Consider the following 20,084-nt stretch of genomic DNA (forward strand, 5'->3'; position numbering starts at 1 on the left):
GGCAGAGAGTTCTTGGATATAACAACAAAATCATGATCCAAAGAAAAAAATCAATAAATTGGACTTCATCAAAATTAAAATATTTTGCTCTAAGAAAGACATGTTAAGAGAATGAAAAGACAGTCCACAGACTGGCAAATAATATTTTCTTTCCTTTTTTAAAAAATTTATTTATTTTTGGCTGCGTTGGGTTTTCATCACCGCGCACGGGCTTTCTCTAGTTGCGGCAAGAGGGGGCTACTCTTCATTGCGGTGTGTGGGCTTCTCATTGTGGTGGCTTCTCTTGTTGCAGAGCACAGGCTCTAGGCGCACAGGCTTCAGTAGTTGTGGCTTGTGGACTCTAGAGTGCAGGCTCAGTAGTTGTGGCACACCGGCTTAGTTGCTCCACGGCATGTGGAATCTTCCCAGACCAGGGATCGAACCTGTGTCCTCTGCATTGGCAGGCAGATTAGTAACCACTGCGCCACCAGGGAAGTCCCCCTGGCAGAGAATATTTTCAAATCACATATGTGACAAAGGACTTGTGTCCAGAATCTATAAAGAACTCGCAAAACTTAACAAGGTAAAACAACCCAATTTTAAAATGGGCTAAAGATTTGAACAGTCATCTCACCAAAGAAGACAGATATATGGCAAGTAAGCGTTTGAGAAGATGCTTTAAATAAGGAAATTATATTGTTAGGGAAAAGGAAATTAAAACCATAATCTCATACTCCAGTACAACTATTAGAATGGCTAAAACCAACCAAACCAGAAAAGCCACCTGACAGTACCAGCTGTTGGTGAGGATGAAGAATGCAGAGAAATTCTCATATATTGCTGTCTTTTTCTTATAAAGTTAAGCATACCTTATGACCAATCAATCCTACATGAGATAGTTACCCAAGAAAACCTATGTTCACACAAAGACGTGTACATGAATATATTTATAGTAGCTTTATTTATAATTACTCAAAACTGAAATCACCCAAATTCTCCTCATCTGGGGAATGGATAAGTCGACTATGTTTCATCCATAGGTGGAATACTATTCAACAATTAAAAGCAACAAACTATTGATACTTGCACAATAAGGATAAATCTAAAAGACATTATGCTAAGTGAAAGATGCCAGGCTCAAAGGCTTTCTTCTCATTTATAAGAGTTTCTAGAAAAGACAAAATTATAGGAATAATAAATAGATCAGTGGTTTCTAGAATTTAAGGGTGAGGTGAGAGTTTGACTATAAAGGGATGGTGCAAGGGAGTTTTTTCGGGGGAGTGATGGAACTGTTCTGTATTTTAATTGTGGCAGTGGTTACATGACTTTATGCATTTGTTGAAACTCATGAAACTGTACACCAAAAAGAGTCAATTTTACTAGATATAAACTTTAAAATAAAATTTAATATATGGCTCAGGAGAAAGAAGCTGAGAGACTATCAGCTCTTTCTCCCTACCCCCGGCCTGCACAAAAAAAATCTTACTGAAACTCTGGACAAATGGAAAGCCATGTTCTTAGATGGTTTTCAGATGCCAGTTTTATCCAAAATTTTATATATGTTTCCAATTAAGATTCCAGGGGATTCTATTTTATTTTATTTTGTATTTTATTGATTTACTTTTAAACTTTTTATTTTATATTGGAGTATAGTTGATTAACAATATTGTGCCAGTTTCAGCTGCACAACAAAGTGATTCAGTTACTCATATACACGTATCTATTCTTTTTCAAATTCCTTTCCCAATTAGGCCGCCACGTAATATTGAGCAGAGTTCCCTGTGCTATACAGCAGGTCCCCGTTGGCTATTCATTTTAAATATAGTACTGTGTACACATCAATCCCAAACTCTCTAATCATCTCTCCCCCCAATCCTTCCCTCCTGGCAACCACAAGTTCGATAAGTCTGTGAATCTGTTTCTGCTTTACAAGTAAGTTCATTTGTATCATTTTTTTAAGATTCCGCATATAAGGGATATCATACAATATTTCTCCCTCTCTGTCTGACCCACTTCACTCAGCACAACAATCTCCAGGTCCATCCATGTTGCCACAGATGGCGTTACTTCATTCTTTTTAATGGCCAAGTAACATTCCATTGTATATATGTACCACATCTTCTTCATCCATTCATCTGTTGATGGACATTTAGGTTGCTTCCATGCCTTGGCTATTGCTGCTGTTGTAAAGCTGCACTGAGCAGCTTATGGGATTTTAGTTCCACGACCAGGGATCAAACCCGGGCCCTTGGCAATGAGTGTGCAGAGTCCTAACCAGTGGACCACCAGGGTATTCCTGATTCTCTTTTATTTTAATTGAAAAAAATGATCTTAATTTTTTTATGGAATATAAATAGATTAGCCAAGAAAATAATGAAGAATAGGAAAGTGACTTAGTCTTACCAGTTATTAAACATACTGAAAGCTACTGCCATAGGAATAGACAGATTGGTGGAAGGAAGCAGAACCCATTGTAGCTGGAAATTTAATATACAACAAACATGTTCTTCAAGTCAGTGAGAAACGAATGGTTTAAGTGGTGCTAGCAAAACTGATTAACCATCTAGATGAGAATACTGCATGTACAGAAATGGATTCCAGATGGATTAAGAAGTTAAATATAAAAAGTAAAGTCTTAGAAGACTAAAATTTAGATATTTACATAAGAGATATTCAATAAAGTAAAAGATATTACTGAGTGACTATGGGGTGTACTAAATGGTCATTATCTGAAGAAAAGACTCTTCTGTGCCAGTCTTCTCCCCCTAACTTTCCAGATATAACTGCAGTTATTCATTTGTATATCTGTCTAGTCCTTTTTCAATACATTTAAATATATACTAGAAAGCATAGCATTGTTCGGGATGGTTCTTCTTTTATGTACAAAGTATATTATAAATTTTCTTTCAGATCGATTTTTTTCACTCACCAGTAGGTCTTAGAGATCTATCCACATTAGTACACATAGATCTAGCTCATTCGTTTAACTGTTACTTGTTTATAACCAAGTTTAGCATACTGTGACCCATTTGATCCTGGGCAGGTTACTTAACCACCTTAACCTCAGTTTTTTTTTTTCCAAAATGGCGATGACAATAGTAGTGACTATCTCAAAGGGTTGTTGTAGGGACTAAATGTGTTAATATACAAAAAAATTTAGGACAGTGCTTGGCATATAATAAACTTTGTTATTGACATTTTGATTATTTCTAATTTTTCACAACTACAGACCATGCTGCAACTGACTGTCATTTACATATTTTCTTATACACATCAAGGAATAATGTAAATAACCAAAAATGAAATTGCCAGAGCTCTGGTGTGCTGCTTAACTAGGGTTACTATGAAGTCTTAAAAAAACCTCTTTTAACAGAAGTCTTTTCCTTTTATCAAGTTGCCATTTCTTCTACTCTCTTGAGTTTGATAAAAATACATTCTAGGGACTTCCCTGGTGGCGCAGTGGTTAAGAGTCCGCCTGCCAATGCAGGGGACATGGGTTCGATCCCTGGTCTGGGAAGATCCCACATGCCTCAGAGCAACTAAGCTCATGGGCCCTAGAGCCCATGCTCCGCGACAAGAGAAGCCACCGCAGTGAGAAGCACACAGCAAATAAGACCCAACACAGCCAAAAATAATTAAATTAAAAAAATTCTATCAAGGTATATATTTTTTATCTTAAAAAAATCCTTTGAACCCTTCTCATATTTCAAACACTACTGTGGATTTACTTATATATTTCTTTTTTCATTTTGGTGGGGTTTAGGAAGGGATGGGAATTAATTTAATATGTTGTTAACCATCTTGAAATGGAAATCATACCTAAATTTTTAACTAGTATATTTGATTATTTCTCTATCAACATCAAAGCTTAAAATAGTTCTGTCACTCCTTTCTCTCCTGCTTCCCCTTGCAGAAGACAGAAATAGTTTTTATTCTTCCTTCTCTATTAGATTTTAATGAAATAATCTGGAATTTTAATTAAAGACTTACCTTTTTGCATTACAGTTGACCTTTGAACAACGTGGGGGATAAGGGTGCTGGCCCTGAGGAGTAGAAAATTCATTATAACTTTATAGTCGGCTTTCCATATCTGCAGTTCTGCATCCAAGGATTCAACCAACCACCTATTATGTAGCAATGTAGTATTTATTGAAAAAAAATCCATGTGTAAGTGGGTCTATGGAGTTGAAACTTGTGTTGTTCAAAGGTCAACTGCATATATCTTCTATTTTAATTACTGTTTAGAAAATCTTACCAAACATATTAGCCACAGTTACTTAGGCTTCATTTTTTTTAAAACATCTTTATTGGGGTATAATTGCTTTACAATGGTGTGTTAGTTTCTGCTTTATAACAAAGTGAATCAGTTATACATATACATATGTTCGCATATCTCTTCCCTCTTGCATCTTCCTCCCTCCCACCCTCCCTATCCCACCCTCCAGGCGGTCACAAAGCACCGAGCTGATCTCCCTGTGCTATGCGGCTGCTTCCCACTAGCTATCTACCTTACGTTTGGTAGTGTATATATGTCCATGCCTCTCTCTCGCTTTGTCACAGCTCACCCTTCCCCCTCCCCATATCCTCAAGTCCGTTCTGAAGTAGGTCCGTGTCTTTATTCCTGTCTTACTCCTAGGTTCTTCATGACATTTTTTTTCTTAAATTCCATATATATGTGTTAGCATACGGTATTTGTCTTTCTCTTTTGAAATTACGTCACTCTGTATGACAGACTCTAGGTCTATCCACCTCATTACAAATAACTCAATTTCGTTTCTTTTGATGGCTGAGTAATATTCCATTGTATATATGTGCCACATCTTCTTTATCCATTCATCTGTTGATGGACACTTAGGTTGTTTCCATCTCCAGGCTATTGTAAATAGAGCTGAAATGAACATTTTGGTACATGACTCTTTTTGAATTATGGTTTTCTCAGGTTATATGCCCAGTAGTGGGATTGCTGGGTCATATGGTAGTTCTATTTGTAGTTTTTTAAGGAACCTCCATACTGTTCTCCATAGTGGCTGTACCAATTCACATTCCCACCAGCAGTGCAGGAGTGTTCCCTTTTCTCCACACCCTCTCCAGCATTTATTGTTTCTAGATTTTTTGATGATGGCCATTCTGACTGGTGTGAGATGCTATCTCATTGTAGTTTTGATTTGCATTTCTCTAATGATTAATGATGTTGAGCATTCTTTCATGTGTTTGTTGGCAGTCTGTATATCTTCTTTGGAGAAATGTCTATTTAGGTCTTCTGCCCATTTTTGGATTGAGTTGTTTGTTTTTTTGTGATTGAGCTGCATGAGCTGCTTGTAAATTTTGGAGATTAATCCTTTGTCAGTTGCTTCATTTGCAAATATTTTCTCCCATTCTGAGGGTTGTCCTTTAGTCTTGTGTATGGTTTCCTGTGCTGTGCAAAAGCTTTGAAGTTTCATTAGGTCCCATTTGTTTATTTTTGTTTTTATTTCCATTTCTCTAGGAGGTGGGTCAAAAAGGATCTTGCTGTGATTTATGTCATAGAGTGTTCTGCCTATGTTTTCCTCTAAGAGTTTGATAGTTTCTGGCCTTACATTTAGATCTTTAATCCATTTTGAGCTTATTTTTGTGCATGGTGTTAGGGAGTGATCTAATCTCATACTTTTACATGTACCTACCTGTCCAGTTTTCCCAGCACCACTTATTAAAAAGGCTTTCCTTTCTCCAGTGTACATTCCTGCCTCCTTTATCAAAGATAAGGTGACCATATGTGCGTGAGTTTATCTCTGGGCTTTCTATCCTGTTCCATTGATCTATCTTTCTGTTTTTGTGCCTGTACCATATTGTCTTGATTACTGTAGCTTTGCAGTATAGTCTGAAGTCAGGGAGCCTGATTCCTCCAGCTCTGTTTTTCGTTCTCAAGATTGCTTTGGCTATTCGGGGTCTTTTGTGTTTCCATACAAATTGTGAAATTTTTTGTTCTAGTTCTGTGAAAAATGCCAGTGGTAGTTTGATAGGGATTGCGTTGAATCTGTAGATTGCTTTGGGTAGTAAAGTCATTTTCCCAATGTTGATTCTTCCAATCCAAGAACATGGTATATCTCTCCATCTATTTGTATCATCTTTAATTTCTTTCATCAGTGTCTTATAATTTTCTGCATACAGGTCTTTTGTCTCCTTAGGTAGGTTTATTCCTAGATATATTATTCTTTTTGTTGCAATGGTAAATGGGAGTGTTTTCTTGATTTCCCTTTCAGATGTTTCATCATTAGTGTATAGTAATGCAAGAGATTTCTGTGCATTAATTTTGTATCCTGCAACTTTACCAAATTCATTGATTAGTTCTAGTCGTTTTCTGGTAGCATGTTTAGGATTCTCTATGTATAGTATCATGTCATCTGCAAACAGTGACAGCTTTACTTCTTCTTTTCCGATTTGGATTCCTTTTATTTCCTTTTCTTCTCTGATTGCTGTGGCTAAAACTTCCAAAACTATATTGAATAAGAGTGGTAAGAGTGGGCAACCTTGTCTTGTTCCTGATCTTAGTGGAAATGCTTTCAGTTTTTCACCATTGAGGATGATGTTTGCTGTTGGTTTGTCATATATGGCCTTCATTATGTTGAGGAAAGTTCCCTCTATGCCTACTTTCTGCAGGGTTTTTATCATAAATGGGTGTTGAATTTTGTTGAAAGCTTTCTCTGCATCTATTGAGATGATCGTATGGTTTTTCTCCATCAAGTTGTTAATATGGTTTATCACATTGATTGATTTGCGTATATTGAAGAATCCTTGCAGTCCTGAAATAAACCCCACTTGATCATGGTGTATGATCCTTTTAATGTGCTGTTTGATTCTGTTTGCTAGTATTCGTTTGAGGATTTTTGCATCTGTGTTCATCAGTGATATTGGCATGTAGTTTTCTTTCTTTGTGACATTCTTGTCTGGTTTTGGTATCAGGGTGATGGTGGCCTCGTAGAATGAGTTTGGGAGTGTTCCTCCTCTCCAATTTTTTGGAAGAGTTTGAGAAGGATAGGTGTTAGCTCTTCTCTAAATGTTTGATAGGATTCACCTGTGAAGCCATCTGGTCCTGGACTTTTGTTTGTTAGAAGATTTTTAATCACAGTTTCAATTTCATTACTTGTGATTGGTCTGTTCATATTTTCTATTTCTTCCTGATTCAGTCTTGGCAGGTTGTGCATTTCTAAGAATTTGTCCATTTCTTCCAGGTTGTCCATTTTATTGGCATAGAGTTGCTTGTAGTAATCTCTCATGATCTTTTGTATTTCTGCAATGTCAGTTGTAACTTCTCCTTTTTCATTTCTAATTCTATTGATTTGAGTCTTCTCCCTTTTTTTCTTGATGAGTCTGGCTAATGGTTTATCTATTTTGTTTATCTTCTCAAAGAACCAGCTTTTAGTTTTATTGATCTTTGCTATTGTTTCCTTCATTTCTTTTTCATTTATTTCTGATCTGAATTTTATGATTTCTTTCCTTCTGCTAATTTTGGTTTTTTTTTTGTTCTTCTTTCTCTAATTGCTTGAGGTGCAAGGTTAGGTTGTTTATTCGAGATGTTTCCTGTTTCTTAAGGTTGGATTGTATTGCTATAAACTTCCCTCTTAGAACTGCTTTTGCTGCATCCCATAGGTTTTGAGTCGTCATGTCTCCATGTCATTTGTTTCTAGGTGTTTTTTTATTTCCTCTTCGATTTCTTCAGTGATCACTTCGTTATTAAGTAGTGTAGTGTTTAGCCTCCATGTGTTTGTATTTTTTACAGATCTTTTCCTATAATTGATATCTAGTCTTATGGCATTGTGGTCGGAAAAGGTACTTGATACAATTTCAATTTTCTTAAATTTGCCAAGGCTTGACTTGTGATCAAGGATATGATCTATCCTGGAGAATCTTCCATGAGCACTTGAGAAAAATGTGTATTCTGTTGTTTTTGGATGGAGTGTCCTACAAATATCAATTAAGTGCATCTTGTTTAATGTATCATTTAAAGCTTGTGTTTCCTTATTTACTTTCATTTTGGATGATCTGTCCATTGGTGAAAGTGGGATGTTAAAGTCCCCTACTATGAATGTGTTATTGTTGATTTCCCCTTTTATGGCTGTTAGTATTTGCCTTATGTATTGAGGTGCTCCTATGTTGGGTGCATAAATATTTACCATTGTTATATCTTCTTCTTGGATAGATCCCTTGATCATTATATAGTGTCCTTCTTTGTCTCTTCTAATAGTCCTTATTTTAACGTCTATTTTGTCTGATATGAGAATTACTACTCCAGCTTTCTTTTGGTTTCCATTTGCATGGAATATCTTTTTCCATCCCCTTACTTTCTGTCTGTATGTGTCTCTAGGTCTGAAGTGGGTCTCTTGTAGACAGCAAATATATGGGTCTTGTTTTTGTATCCATTCAGCCAATCTGTGTCTTTTGGTGGGAGCATTTAGTCCGTTTACATTTAAGGTAATTATCGATATGTATGTTCCTATTCCCATATTCTATATTGTTTTGAGTTCGTTATTCTAGGTCTTTTCCTTCTTTTGTGTTTCTTGCCTAGAGAAGTTCCTTTAGCATTTGTTGTAAAGCTGGTTTGGTGGTGCTGAACTCTCTCAGATTTTGCTTGTCCATAAAGTTTTTAATTTCTCCATCAAATCTGAATGAGATCCTTGCTGGGTAGAGTAATCGTGGTTGTAGGTTTTTCTCTTTCATCACTTTCAGTATGTCCTGCCACTCCCTTCTGGCTTGCAGAGTTTCTGCTGAGAGATCAGCTGTTAACCTTATGGGGATTCCCTTGTGTGTTATTTTTCCCTTGCTACTTTTAATATGCTTTCTTTGTATTTAATTTTTGACAGTTTGATTAATATGTGTCTTCGCATATTTCTCCTTGGATTTATCCTGTATGGGACTTTCTGTGCTTCCGGGACTTGATTAACTATTTCCTTTCCCATATTAGGGAAGTTTTCAACTATAATCTCTTCAAATATTTTCTCAGTCCCTTTCTTTTTCTCTTCTTCTTCTGGAACCCCTATAATTCGAATGTTGGTGCATTTAATGTTGTCCCAGAGGTCTCTGAGACTGTCCTCAGTTCTTTTCATTCTTTTTTCTTTATTCTGCTCTGCAGTAGTTATTTCCACTATTTTATCTTCCAGGTCACTTATCTGTTCTTCTGCCTCAGTTATTCTGCTATTGATCCCATCTAGAGTATTTTTCTTTTCATTTATTGTGTTGTTCATCATTGTTTGTTTCATCTTTAGTTCTTCTAGGTCCTTGTTAAATGTTTCTTGCATTTTGTCTATTCTGTTTCCAAGATTTTGGATCATCTTTACTGTCATTATTCTGAATTCTTTTTCAGGTAGACTGCCTATTTCCTCTTCATTTGTTAGGTCTGGTGCGTTTTTTATCTTGCTCCTTCATCTGCTGTGTGTTTTTCTATCTTCTCATTTTGCTTATCTTACTGTGTTTGGGGTCTCCTTTTCAGGCTGCACGTTTGTAGTTCCTGTTGTTTTTGTTGTCTGTCCCCAGTGGCTAAGGTTGTTCAGGGGGTTTTGTAGGCTTCCTGGTGGAGGGGAGAAGTGCCTGTGTTCTGGTGGGTGACACTGGATCTTGTCTCTCTGGTGGGCAGGTCCACGTCTGGTGGTGTGTTTTGGGGTGTCTGTGGCCTTATTATGATTTTAGGCAGCCTCTCTGCTAATGGGTGGTGTTGTGTTCCTGTTTTGCTAGTTGTTTGGCATAGGGTGTCTGGCACTGTAGCTTGCTGGTCCTTGAGTGAAGCTGGGTTCTGGTGTTGAGCAGGAGATCTCTGGGAGATTTTCGCCTTTTGATATTATGTGAAGCTGCGTGGTCTCTTGTTGACCAGTGTCCTGAAGTTGGCTCTCCCACCTCAGAGGCACAGCACTGACTCCTGGCTGCAGCACCAAGAGCCTTTCATCCACATGGCTCAGAATAAAAGGGAGAAAAAGTAGAGAGAAAGAATTAGTAGAAGTAGGAAGAAAGAAAGAAAGAAAGAAAGGTAGGAAGGAAGAAAGAAGAAAAGAAGGAAAGAAGGAAAGGAGGAAAGAAAGAAAGGAAGGAGGGAGGGATGGAGGGAGGGACAGATGGTGGGAGGAAGGAAGGAAGGAAGAAAGGAGGGAAGGAAGGAAAAAAGAAAGAATGAAGGAAATAAATTAAAATAAAATAGAGTAAAATATAATAAAGTTATTAAATAAATAATTATTAAGAAAAAAAACTTAAAAAAAAACGGACGGATGGAACCTTAGGACAAATGGTGGAAGCAAATATATACAGACAAAATCTCATACAGAAGCATACATGTACACACTCACAAAAAGAGGAAATGGGGAAAAAATCATAAATCTTGCTCTCAAGGTCCACCTCCTCAATTTGGGATGATTCGTTGTCTAAAGGAGGGAAGGAAGTAAAGAAAGAAAGAAGATAAAGTAAAATAATATAGAGTTATTAAAATTAATTATTAAGAAAGAAAAAAAATTAAAGAAAAACCAAACAAAAAATGGACGGATAGAACCCTAGGATAAATGGTGGAAGCAAAGCTATACAGACAAAATCTCACACAGAAGGATACACATACACACTCACAAAAAGAGTAAAAGGGGAAAAAAATCATAAATCTTGCTCTCAAAGTACACCTCCTCAATTTGGGATGATTGGTTGTCTATTCAGGTATTCCACAGATGCAGGGTACATCAAGTTGATGGTCGAGCTTTAATCCGCTGCTCCTGAGGCTGCTGGGAGAGATTTCCCTTTCTCTTCTTTGTTCTCACAGCTCCCAGGGGTTCAGCTTTGGATTTGGCCCCGCCTCTGCGTGTAGGTCACCAGAGGGCGTCTGTTTTTCGCTCAGACAGGACGGGGTTAAAGGAGCCGCTGATTCGGGGGCTCTGGCTCACTCAGGCCGGGGGGAGGGAGGGGCCCGGAGTGTGGGGCGGGCCTGCAGCGGCAGAGGCCAGCATGATGTTGCACCAGTCTGAGGCGCGCCGTGCGTTCTCCCGGGGAAGTTGTCCCTGGATCCCGGGAACCCGGCAGTGGCGGGCCGCACAGTCTCCTGGGAAGGGAGGTGTAGATAGTGACCTGTGCTCGAACACAGGCTTCTTGGCGGCGGCAGCAGCAGGCTTAGCGTCTCCTGCCCATCTCTGGGGTCCGCGCCTTTAGCCGTGGCTCGCTCCCGTCTCTGGAGCTCCTTTAAGCAGCGCTCTTAATCCCCTCTCCTCGTGCACCAGGAAACAAAGAGGGAAGAAAAAGTCTCTTGCCTCTTCGGCAGCTCCAGAGCTTTACCCGGACTCCCTCTCAGCTAGCTGTGGTGCAGTAGCCCCCTTCAGGCTGTGTTCATGCCGCCAGCCCCAGTCCTCTCCCTGTGCTCTGACCAAAGCCGAGCCTCAGCTCACAACCCCGCCCGCCCTGGCGGGTGAGCAGACAAGCCTCTCAGGCTGGTGAGTGCCGGTCGGCACCGATCCTCTGTGCGGGAATCTCTCCGCTTTGCTCTCCGCACCCCTGTTGCTGCGCTCTCCTCCGCGTCTCCGAAGCTCCCCACCACCGCCACCTGCAGTCTCCGCCCGCAAAAGGGCTTCCTTGTGTGTGGAAACCTTTCCGCATTCAGCTCCCTCCCACTGGTGCAGTTCCCATCCCTATTCTTTTGTGTTTGTTTTTTCTTTTGCCCTACCCAGGTACGTGGGGAGTTTCTTGCCTTTTGGGAGGTCTGAGATCTTCTGCCAGCATTCAGTAGGTGTTCTAGGAGTTGTTCCACGTGTAGATGTATTTCTCGTGTATCGTGTATCTGTGGGGAGGAAGGTGATCTCCGCGTCTTACTCTTCTGCCATCTTCCCCTCCACCTCGGGAAACTTTCTTATTGTTTTGATTTTTTACTTTTTCTCACTTTGAGATACTGTTTTTCTTTTCCAGCAAGGGAATTTTTACTTACTATTTATTATTTATTTTTCCAGCTTTATTGAGATGTAGTTGACATATAACAATGTAGAAGTTTAAGGTATGCAGCATAATGATTTGAGATATATATATAGTGAAATGATTATCACAAAAGTTTAGTTAACATCAAAGATATTGTTTTTCAAGGCATTGATTTATTATGTAGGTAGGTTTGTAACATAGTTATGAAATGTAACAACTGCTGCATTTTGCTGTATGAGAGGAGTCAAAGTAACTACCTAACAAAGAATATCAATGATTATATAGGTACTGAGAAAAGAATTGACAGGTGAAAATAGATACATACATATAATAAAATAAAGCACTCAGGGCTTCCCTGGTGGCTCAGTGGTTGATAGTCCGCCTGCCGATGCAGGGGACATGGGTTCGTGCCCCGGTTCGGGAAGATCCCACATGCCGTGGAGCAGCTGGGCCCGTGAGCCATGGCCGCTCGGCCTGCGCATCCGGAGCCTGTGCTCTGCAGCGGGAGAGGCCACAACAGTGAGGGGCCCGGGTACCGCAAAAAAATAAAAATAAAAAAATAAATAAAGCACTCATTTGAGTGTTGTTAGAAGTGTGCAAGAGAATTTCTAGACTTTAATTTGGAACTTGATCTTCCATTTTAGGACCGGAAATTAACCAAAGCTGAGCAGCAAAGGTTCAAGGAAGAAGCAGAGATGTTAAAGGGTCTCCAGCATCCCAATATAGTTCGATTCTATGATTCCTGGGAGTCTATACTAAAAGGAAAGAAATGTATTGTATTAGTGACTGAACTTATGACATCAGGAACCTTAAAGACGTAAGTTGACCCTGAAAGTGCCAATGGAGTTTTATTTGGAAATAATTTTCAGGATTCGCAAAAGTTGTTTGTAAAGTAACACTACTTGATTAAAGAATTTGTAGAATCTGAATCTAGTGACTGTGTTTCAGGGCAGGTTAAAAAATTTTGATGTTAATGAAGTTTGTTAGAAAATACAATGTTGAGAAATTAATATTTGTGGGATATCATAGAATTTTAGAATTAGAAATCATTATAGAGATAATATAATGCCATTTTGTAGAAGATGATGAAAGGTTGGGGACGTGGCCAGATTCACATATCTAGTGAGCAGTACTATGTAATTATAGTCTATTGTTTTGTTTCTGAATACAGTATTTCATTTGATGGTATAACCACTTATTTGTGGTTATTAAATGTGCGATGTACTTTTTCTGTTTCCTAGCATCTTTGCACTAAAATTTTACATAGTTAAACCCTCTGATGACTCTATTTAAGCCGTTATTAGGAGGTAGAGAGGACTTTGTTTTCAAAATTTTGATGCCATTCCACAAAAGGTCACTCTGATTGGAATGATTCTTGTTTTGAATTAAAAATGCTAAACTTAGTAGGATGTCTTCTCTAAGAATGAGGCTTTAGATTTAATAATTTTTTGTCATAACAGACAATAGAAGATAACTCAGTGATGGCACTCATAATATATATAGTATCAGCTAGCTTACATGATTTACCCTAATGTGCTCATACAGTAAGCTAGGTATGTTTGTTTACATGTGGTTTTTGTTTCTTTGTGTAGGTACTTAAAACGATTTAAAGTCATGAAACCAAAGGTCTTAAGGAGCTGGTGCAGGCAAATTTTAAAGGGGTTGCAGTTCTTGCACACTAGGACTCCTCCTATTATTCACCGGGATCTGAAGTGTGACAATATTTTCATCACGGGACCCACTGGATCTGTGAAGATTGGTGATCTAGGACTAGCCACCTTAATGCGCACATCATTTGCTAAAAGTGTCATTGGTGATTAACGTTTTATAGTTTGTTGGTTGCATAAAGACAGATCTTTTAAATTGTATATGTCTAGAACGGGGATCAGCAAACCACAGCCTATGGGCCAAATTTGGCTTCACTGCCTATTTTTGTAAATAAAGTTTTGTTGGAACACAGCCACACACACTCATTTACATATTGTCTATGGTTGCTTTTTCACTACAGTGTCAGAGTTAATTAGTTGTGATAGAGCCCATGTGGACTACAAAGCATGAAATATTTATTTTTGGCCCTTTACAGAGAAATTTGCTGGCCCCTGGTCTAGAATGTGAATTTGCTTTGAAATATCTATTATATATTGACTGATTTTAGAGACATCGCAGTGTATTTCTTTTGTGATGTATTTAATTTTATTGAAAGGTTCTGAGGACTTAAGAAATAGGATTTACTACTTCAGAAAAATTTAAATAACTAAAAACAAGGATAGAAATAAAAACAGATTTTGGTAATCATTACCTAATTTTGAACATTGCAAATTGTACTTCATCAATATGGAAAGTTAAAGAAATTAAGTTAAGGAATTATATGTGTATATATATGTATATTATATGTATATATATATATATATATATATATATATATATATATATATGCTTTTAGGGAACAGAACTTAACTCAGATAATCCTTATGGCAAAGGGAATGTGATCTTGGTGGATACAGTTTTTTTTTTTTTTTTGGTCACACTGCGTGGCTTGTGGGATCTTAGTTCCATGACCAGGGACTGAACCCCAGCCCTTGACAGTGAGAGCACAGAGTCCTAACCACTGGACCGCCAGGGAATTCTCTATATTTTTCTTTCTTTTAAAAAAAAATGTGGTTGTGGTATTTTGTAGGCACTCCTGAGTTTATGGCCCCAGAGATGTATGAAGAGCACTACGATGAATCTGTGGACGTCTATGCTTTTGGAATGTGTATGCTAGAAATGGCTACTTCGGAGTACCCTTATTCTGAGTGCCAGAATGCAGCTCAAATATACCGTAAAGTAACTAGTGTAGGTATAACTTTATTCTTTTTACTTCACAAATTGCCACATTTCATGATAAAGTAAACTTAGAAGTTGACTTAGTCAAACATAATTTTGGTGTAAAGCAACTGTATTCCAATAAAAATTAATTTTAAAAAACCTAATTTGGGGGCTTCCCTGGTGGCTCAGTGGTTAAGAATCTGCCTGCCAATGCAGGGGACACGGGTTCAATCCCTGGCCCGGGAAGATCTCACATGCCACGGAGCAACTAAGCTCGTGCACCACAACTACTGAGCCTGCGCTCTAGAGCCCGCATGCCACAACTACTGAAGCCCGTGTGCCTAGAGCCTATGCTCCACAACAAGAGAAGCCACTGCAATGAGAAGCCCGCGCACCGCAATGAAGAGTAGCCCCCGCTCACCGCAACTAGAGAAAGCCCACGCACAGCAACGAAGACCCAGCACAACCAAAAATAAAAACAGAAAAACCAAATTAAAACAAACAAACAAAAAACCTAATTTTGGTTTAGTTCTGTATAACAGTGCTAAATTTAACATAATTTTAATGAAACAAGCTTTAGATTTATGCTATATACCTATACTCAAATGGGGTCATATAAAATGCTCTGTATTAGTATCTTTGGGGAAAATGTACAGGTATATCATCTATATCCATTTGTTTGTAAAGAATTTTTAGGTATTTATTAGATGGATCTTATTTTCCAAAGCTACATAATAAAGATTGGCTAAATGGTTTTGAAGATTTCTTCTGGTTCTAGAAGCCTGATTATGAAGTGGCATTCAATGGATACAGTATTTGGTTCCCTGCTATGAGTAATTTTTTGCATTAGAAACTACAAGGAATGCAAAGATGAGTAAGAAGTGTTTGCTACCTACAGAGAGCTTACATTTTTAGTAGAGCAGTAATATAAACTCACAAATAACTATAAAAATAAGAGAATAGGAGTATAGTAAGGGAGGTAGAAGCAAAGTGTTAAGATTGTTGAAAATAGGTCCTTTCATATCCAGTTGGGTGGCTCAAGGTAGGCCACAAAAGAGATTGTTAGAGTGTTTCAGGTAACATACTAATAGGTACCATTTTTAAGTACATAATATATGCCACATGGTTTTATCTTTATATTCGTACAAGATGGCACTGTCTTCAGTTTAGAAATGATGAGACTGAGAATCAGAGGTTGTGACCTGCCCAAGTTCACACAGCTACTAGTAATGGTGGATTTTGACCTCAAGTCTGACTTCAGAGGTTTGTTTAGGGAGACAATAAGAAATCCAGAATTCTATATGACAAATGACCTAGTTTCTCCAACAAATCAATTTCCTGAAAGAAAAAAAGGGGAAGGGACTGTTACAGAATACAAGAGACTTAAAGTAGTGATGAGCTGGTAAATGTTTAACAACTGATTCTCTGAAAAAGAAAAAGCACTGATTTCTAGCATTTGCTAATTTCCTTGGTGTAAGTGCTCCCACCATGACTGATTTCAAGTCACCAATGTGACCTCACTTGAATGCAGGGTTAAGAAAGGGTGCAGAGTGGCACTCATATAGTATTTCCACCATACGGATACAAAAGATGTAAACAACTGCAAGAGCATAAATAATAGTAAAATGTAGTAAAACAATCAAGGAATTGTGTTTTCAGTATTTATTACCTTGGCTCTTAATATAATTTATTTAATCGTAAGTTTATATAATTTAAATTTTATAAATGGATGTATTTAATAATCAGCTTGCACAATTCCTGAAAATGTAATAGTTGGCCCTTGTGAGCTGGTATGAGCCGGTTCCATTGCACCATACATGTAATGTATGGACCTTGTTTGGCTCCTGATTTGAACAGACCAATTTGTAAGAACACCTCATTTAGACAATTTGGAAAATTTGAGTATGGATTGGGTTTTAGATGATATTAAGCAATTATTGATAATTATTTTAGGTGGGATGATGACATGATATCTGTTAGAGATAGAAACTGGAGACTTTATGGGTGAAATGACATGGTGCCTAGTATTTGCTTTAAAATATTCCAGGATAAAAGTGGTGTGGGAGTAGATAGCTGAAACGAGGTTAAGGAATGATGCTTGTTGTTGAAATTGGTGATGATTACATGGGACTTCTACTTTTGAGTATGTTTGAAAATTTCTATAATAAACAGCTGAGAAAAAGAAATGGGACTAGAATGCCCTTTTAGTTTGGGCCCATATATTGTACGACCACAAATAGAAGAGTCTGTACTTGATTTTTTAAGTTGCAGCTCCTCAATTATTTTCACCTAGGAGCAGAGAAAGGCAGTAATTATCCAGGGCTGGGGAATGGGTAAGAGATCAGTGGAAAGGTCAAAGAGGGCTTTTTCTATAAGTAGAATAAAAAATTCCATTTTTTGTATGGTGATTTTATTCTTTTATATTCAGGTCACAAAAATGCCATATCACAATTCAGATTTCCATCTCTACTAAAGCTTCTTGAATTTGAGGCCCAAATTAACTCCTAATCTCACCAGATTTATCTAGGATATGGTACTTGGCTTTCTGATTCTGTATTCTGTGAGGTAGTGTGAAGACCCAGAACTAGATCTTAGATTGCCTCATTCCATGATAATTTTTCTATTATACCTTTCTGCTTATAGCTTAATTTTGAATTTTCTATTAAATGATGGCAATGTTCTTGTATTATTTTTTAAATCTAAAACCCATAAATTAAGGGTAACAGAATGTAAAATAAGTACATTTAGGCAGCTAACAGTTATTATAAGAACATTTTGAATTATCTGGACCTCATTAATTTGATATTAAATTCCTAGAACCTGATAATTAGCTTGAGGTTCTCTCAATATTTTGGTATTGTTTAAGGATAAACATAATATAGATTTCTCAAAAGTTTATATATATATAACAATATATATATTTTATATATATGTTTACTGATTGCTCATTGTGTCTAGCCATTCTAGAAGACTTTGAAATATTGATTTGAAATGTTTGCGATAGAGAAGCCCTTATTTGGAATTTCTAAAAGTGTTTTTTAATAACTGACTTTTCTGATTTCAAAAAAATACTTGTTTATTATATTTTACTAATTGGGGTTATACTGTATGTACATTTTGGGATCCTGTTTTTTTCCTACTTAATGTTGCAGCATGAGAATTCTCCACATTATTAATTACTATGAGAACATGTTTAGTTTCCGTGTATTAGCATATGCATATATATGTATATCACATAATTTATGTAATATTACCTCTGTTATTAGAGATTTAGATCATTTACAATTTTTCACTGTTTTTTGTAGAGCTATGACAAAATCCTTGTCAAAAAGTTGTTAAACTTATACTGTGTGTATATATCTCATTTAAAATTTGAATATGGTTTAGTGGTAAAAAAATCATTATTTTAGTAATGATGTTGGCTTCGGCTTTCAGTTGCTTGATTTGTGACTAGAAACCGTTTTTCTTCTTCCAGGGTATAAAACCAGCCAGTTTCAATAAAGTCACTGATCCTGAAGTGAAAGAAATCATCGAGGGATGTATTCGTCAAAATAAATCTGAAAGGTGGGTGCATATGTAGTGAAATGACATGACTGATGGATGAATTTTTCTCTTATCTTGAGCTGGGTCTTTTTCTGATCTTTGAATCATGCTGGGTATGACTTTTCAGTGGAATCCAAACCATACTGACTAGAGTGAAGTGTATCAGTGCATCTTGTTTGCCATTTTAAACTGATATCATGTGCTGAATTTTCCTTGAACCGAAATTTGGGTTGTGTTTGTCTGTGTGTGTTGTGACAAGAGCACCTTCAGCCATCAGTTTAACAGTCAGTGGGACCCCCTCCCAGGTTAACTTGCTTCTAACAGTTGGTAGATAGTAGAGAGTTTCCTGCATTGTCACCTTCACATAAGTACTTAAATGGTTTTTTATGATAGTTTAAGAAAAAATTTAACCATCAATTCACCAGATGTTTTTTATTTGTCCATAATGTCCTGTGTCATGATAACGATAATGCTGATAGGGCTATTTTTGTTCAAGAAATAGTATTCTAGATTTATTTGTATCACAATTTCTATTTTTCTTATGGATAATTCCTTTTAGTTTTAGCTTTTCCCTTTAATTTGAGCTTTGGACAGTTACCGACTCAAATTGCTCGGTTAGTATTTTGATTTTTACCTCCTTATTGATTATGATTAATAAGGTGATAGATCCTTTATAGAAATTATTTCCACCAGCATTTCACTGTCTCCCATTTTTATTAGTTATCTATCTAAGTTTAGTGTTGCATATCTGAAAATATAAAAAGTCACTAAGATAAAACCTGTTTAATTATAGCTTTATTACACAACATTCTTGGTGTTTGTGCCAACAGGCTATATCTATATATCTCTATATTTTAATTATGGTAAAATATAAATAACCTAAGAGTCACCATTTTAATCATTTTAAAATGTACAATTCAGTGACATTATGCACATTCACATTGTTGTACAACCATCACCACTATTTCCAGAACTTTCTCATCATCCCAAACAGAAACTCTGTGCCCATTAAACAGTAACTCCCCACTCCCTTTCCCGTCAACCCCTGCCAACCTCTATTCTACTTTGTCTCTACTTCTATGTAGGTACCTCATATAAGTAGAATCATAAAATATTTTTCCTTTTGCGTCTGGCTTATTTCACATAGCATAGTGTTTAAACGTTGATCCATGTTATAGCATGTATCAGAATTTCCTTTGTTTTTACGGTTGAATACTATTCCTTTGTGTGTGTGCGTGTGTGTGTGTGTGTGTGTGTGTGTATACACACACACACACACACACCACATTTTGTTTATCCATTCATCTGTTAATGGACACTTTGGTTATTTCTGCCTCTTGGCTATTGTGAATAATGCGGCATGAACATTGGTGAACAAGTATCTTCTTGAGTCTGCTTTTAATTCTTTTTGGTATATACCTAGGAGTAGAATTACTGAATCATACGGTAATAATATATTTAATTTTTTGAAGAACCACTATATTTTTTCCATAGAGACTGCATCATTTTGCATTCCTTCCAGCAATGTGTGATGGTTCCAATTTCTCAGCGTCCTCCTAACACTTATTTTCCATTTTTTGTTAATAGGCATCCTAATGGGTATAAAGTGGTATCTTATTGTGGTTTTGATTTGCATTTCCCTAAGGACTAATAACGTTGAGTATCTTTCCATGTGCTTATTGGCCATTTGTATATCTTCTTTGGAGAAATGTCTATTCAAGTCCTTTGCCTTTTTAAAAAATTGAGTTGTTTATTTTGTTGTTGTCGTTTTTGAGTTGTAGTAATTTAGGCATGCTTTTTTTTAAGCTATGCTAAAACTACTGTGTTGAAGTAGCCATTTTAGTTTGGTTTCT

At 37.1% G+C, this 20,084-nt stretch overlaps 1 protein-coding gene across 2 annotated transcripts in view; it reads left to right on the plus strand.

Annotated features, from left to right (window-relative positions):
- Positions 1–20,084, plus strand: part of WNK3 (WNK lysine deficient protein kinase 3) — a 148,034-nt gene that overhangs the window by 18,268 nt on the left and 109,682 nt on the right. For both annotated transcript variants that reach the window (XM_060002198.1, XM_060002199.1), the window contains exons 2-5: positions 12,525–12,697; positions 13,473–13,693; positions 14,558–14,715; positions 18,164–18,252. In XM_060002198.1, the coding sequence (XP_059858181.1) occupies positions 12,525–12,697; positions 13,473–13,693; positions 14,558–14,715; positions 18,164–18,252 (641 nt within the window). The remainder of the gene's footprint in view (positions 1–12,524; positions 12,698–13,472; positions 13,694–14,557; positions 14,716–18,163; positions 18,253–20,084) is intronic.

The sequence above is a fragment of the Delphinus delphis genome, chromosome X, assembly GCF_949987515.2.
Source record: "Delphinus delphis chromosome X, mDelDel1.2, whole genome shotgun sequence".
Lineage (NCBI taxonomy): Eukaryota > Metazoa > Chordata > Mammalia > Artiodactyla > Delphinidae > Delphinus > Delphinus delphis.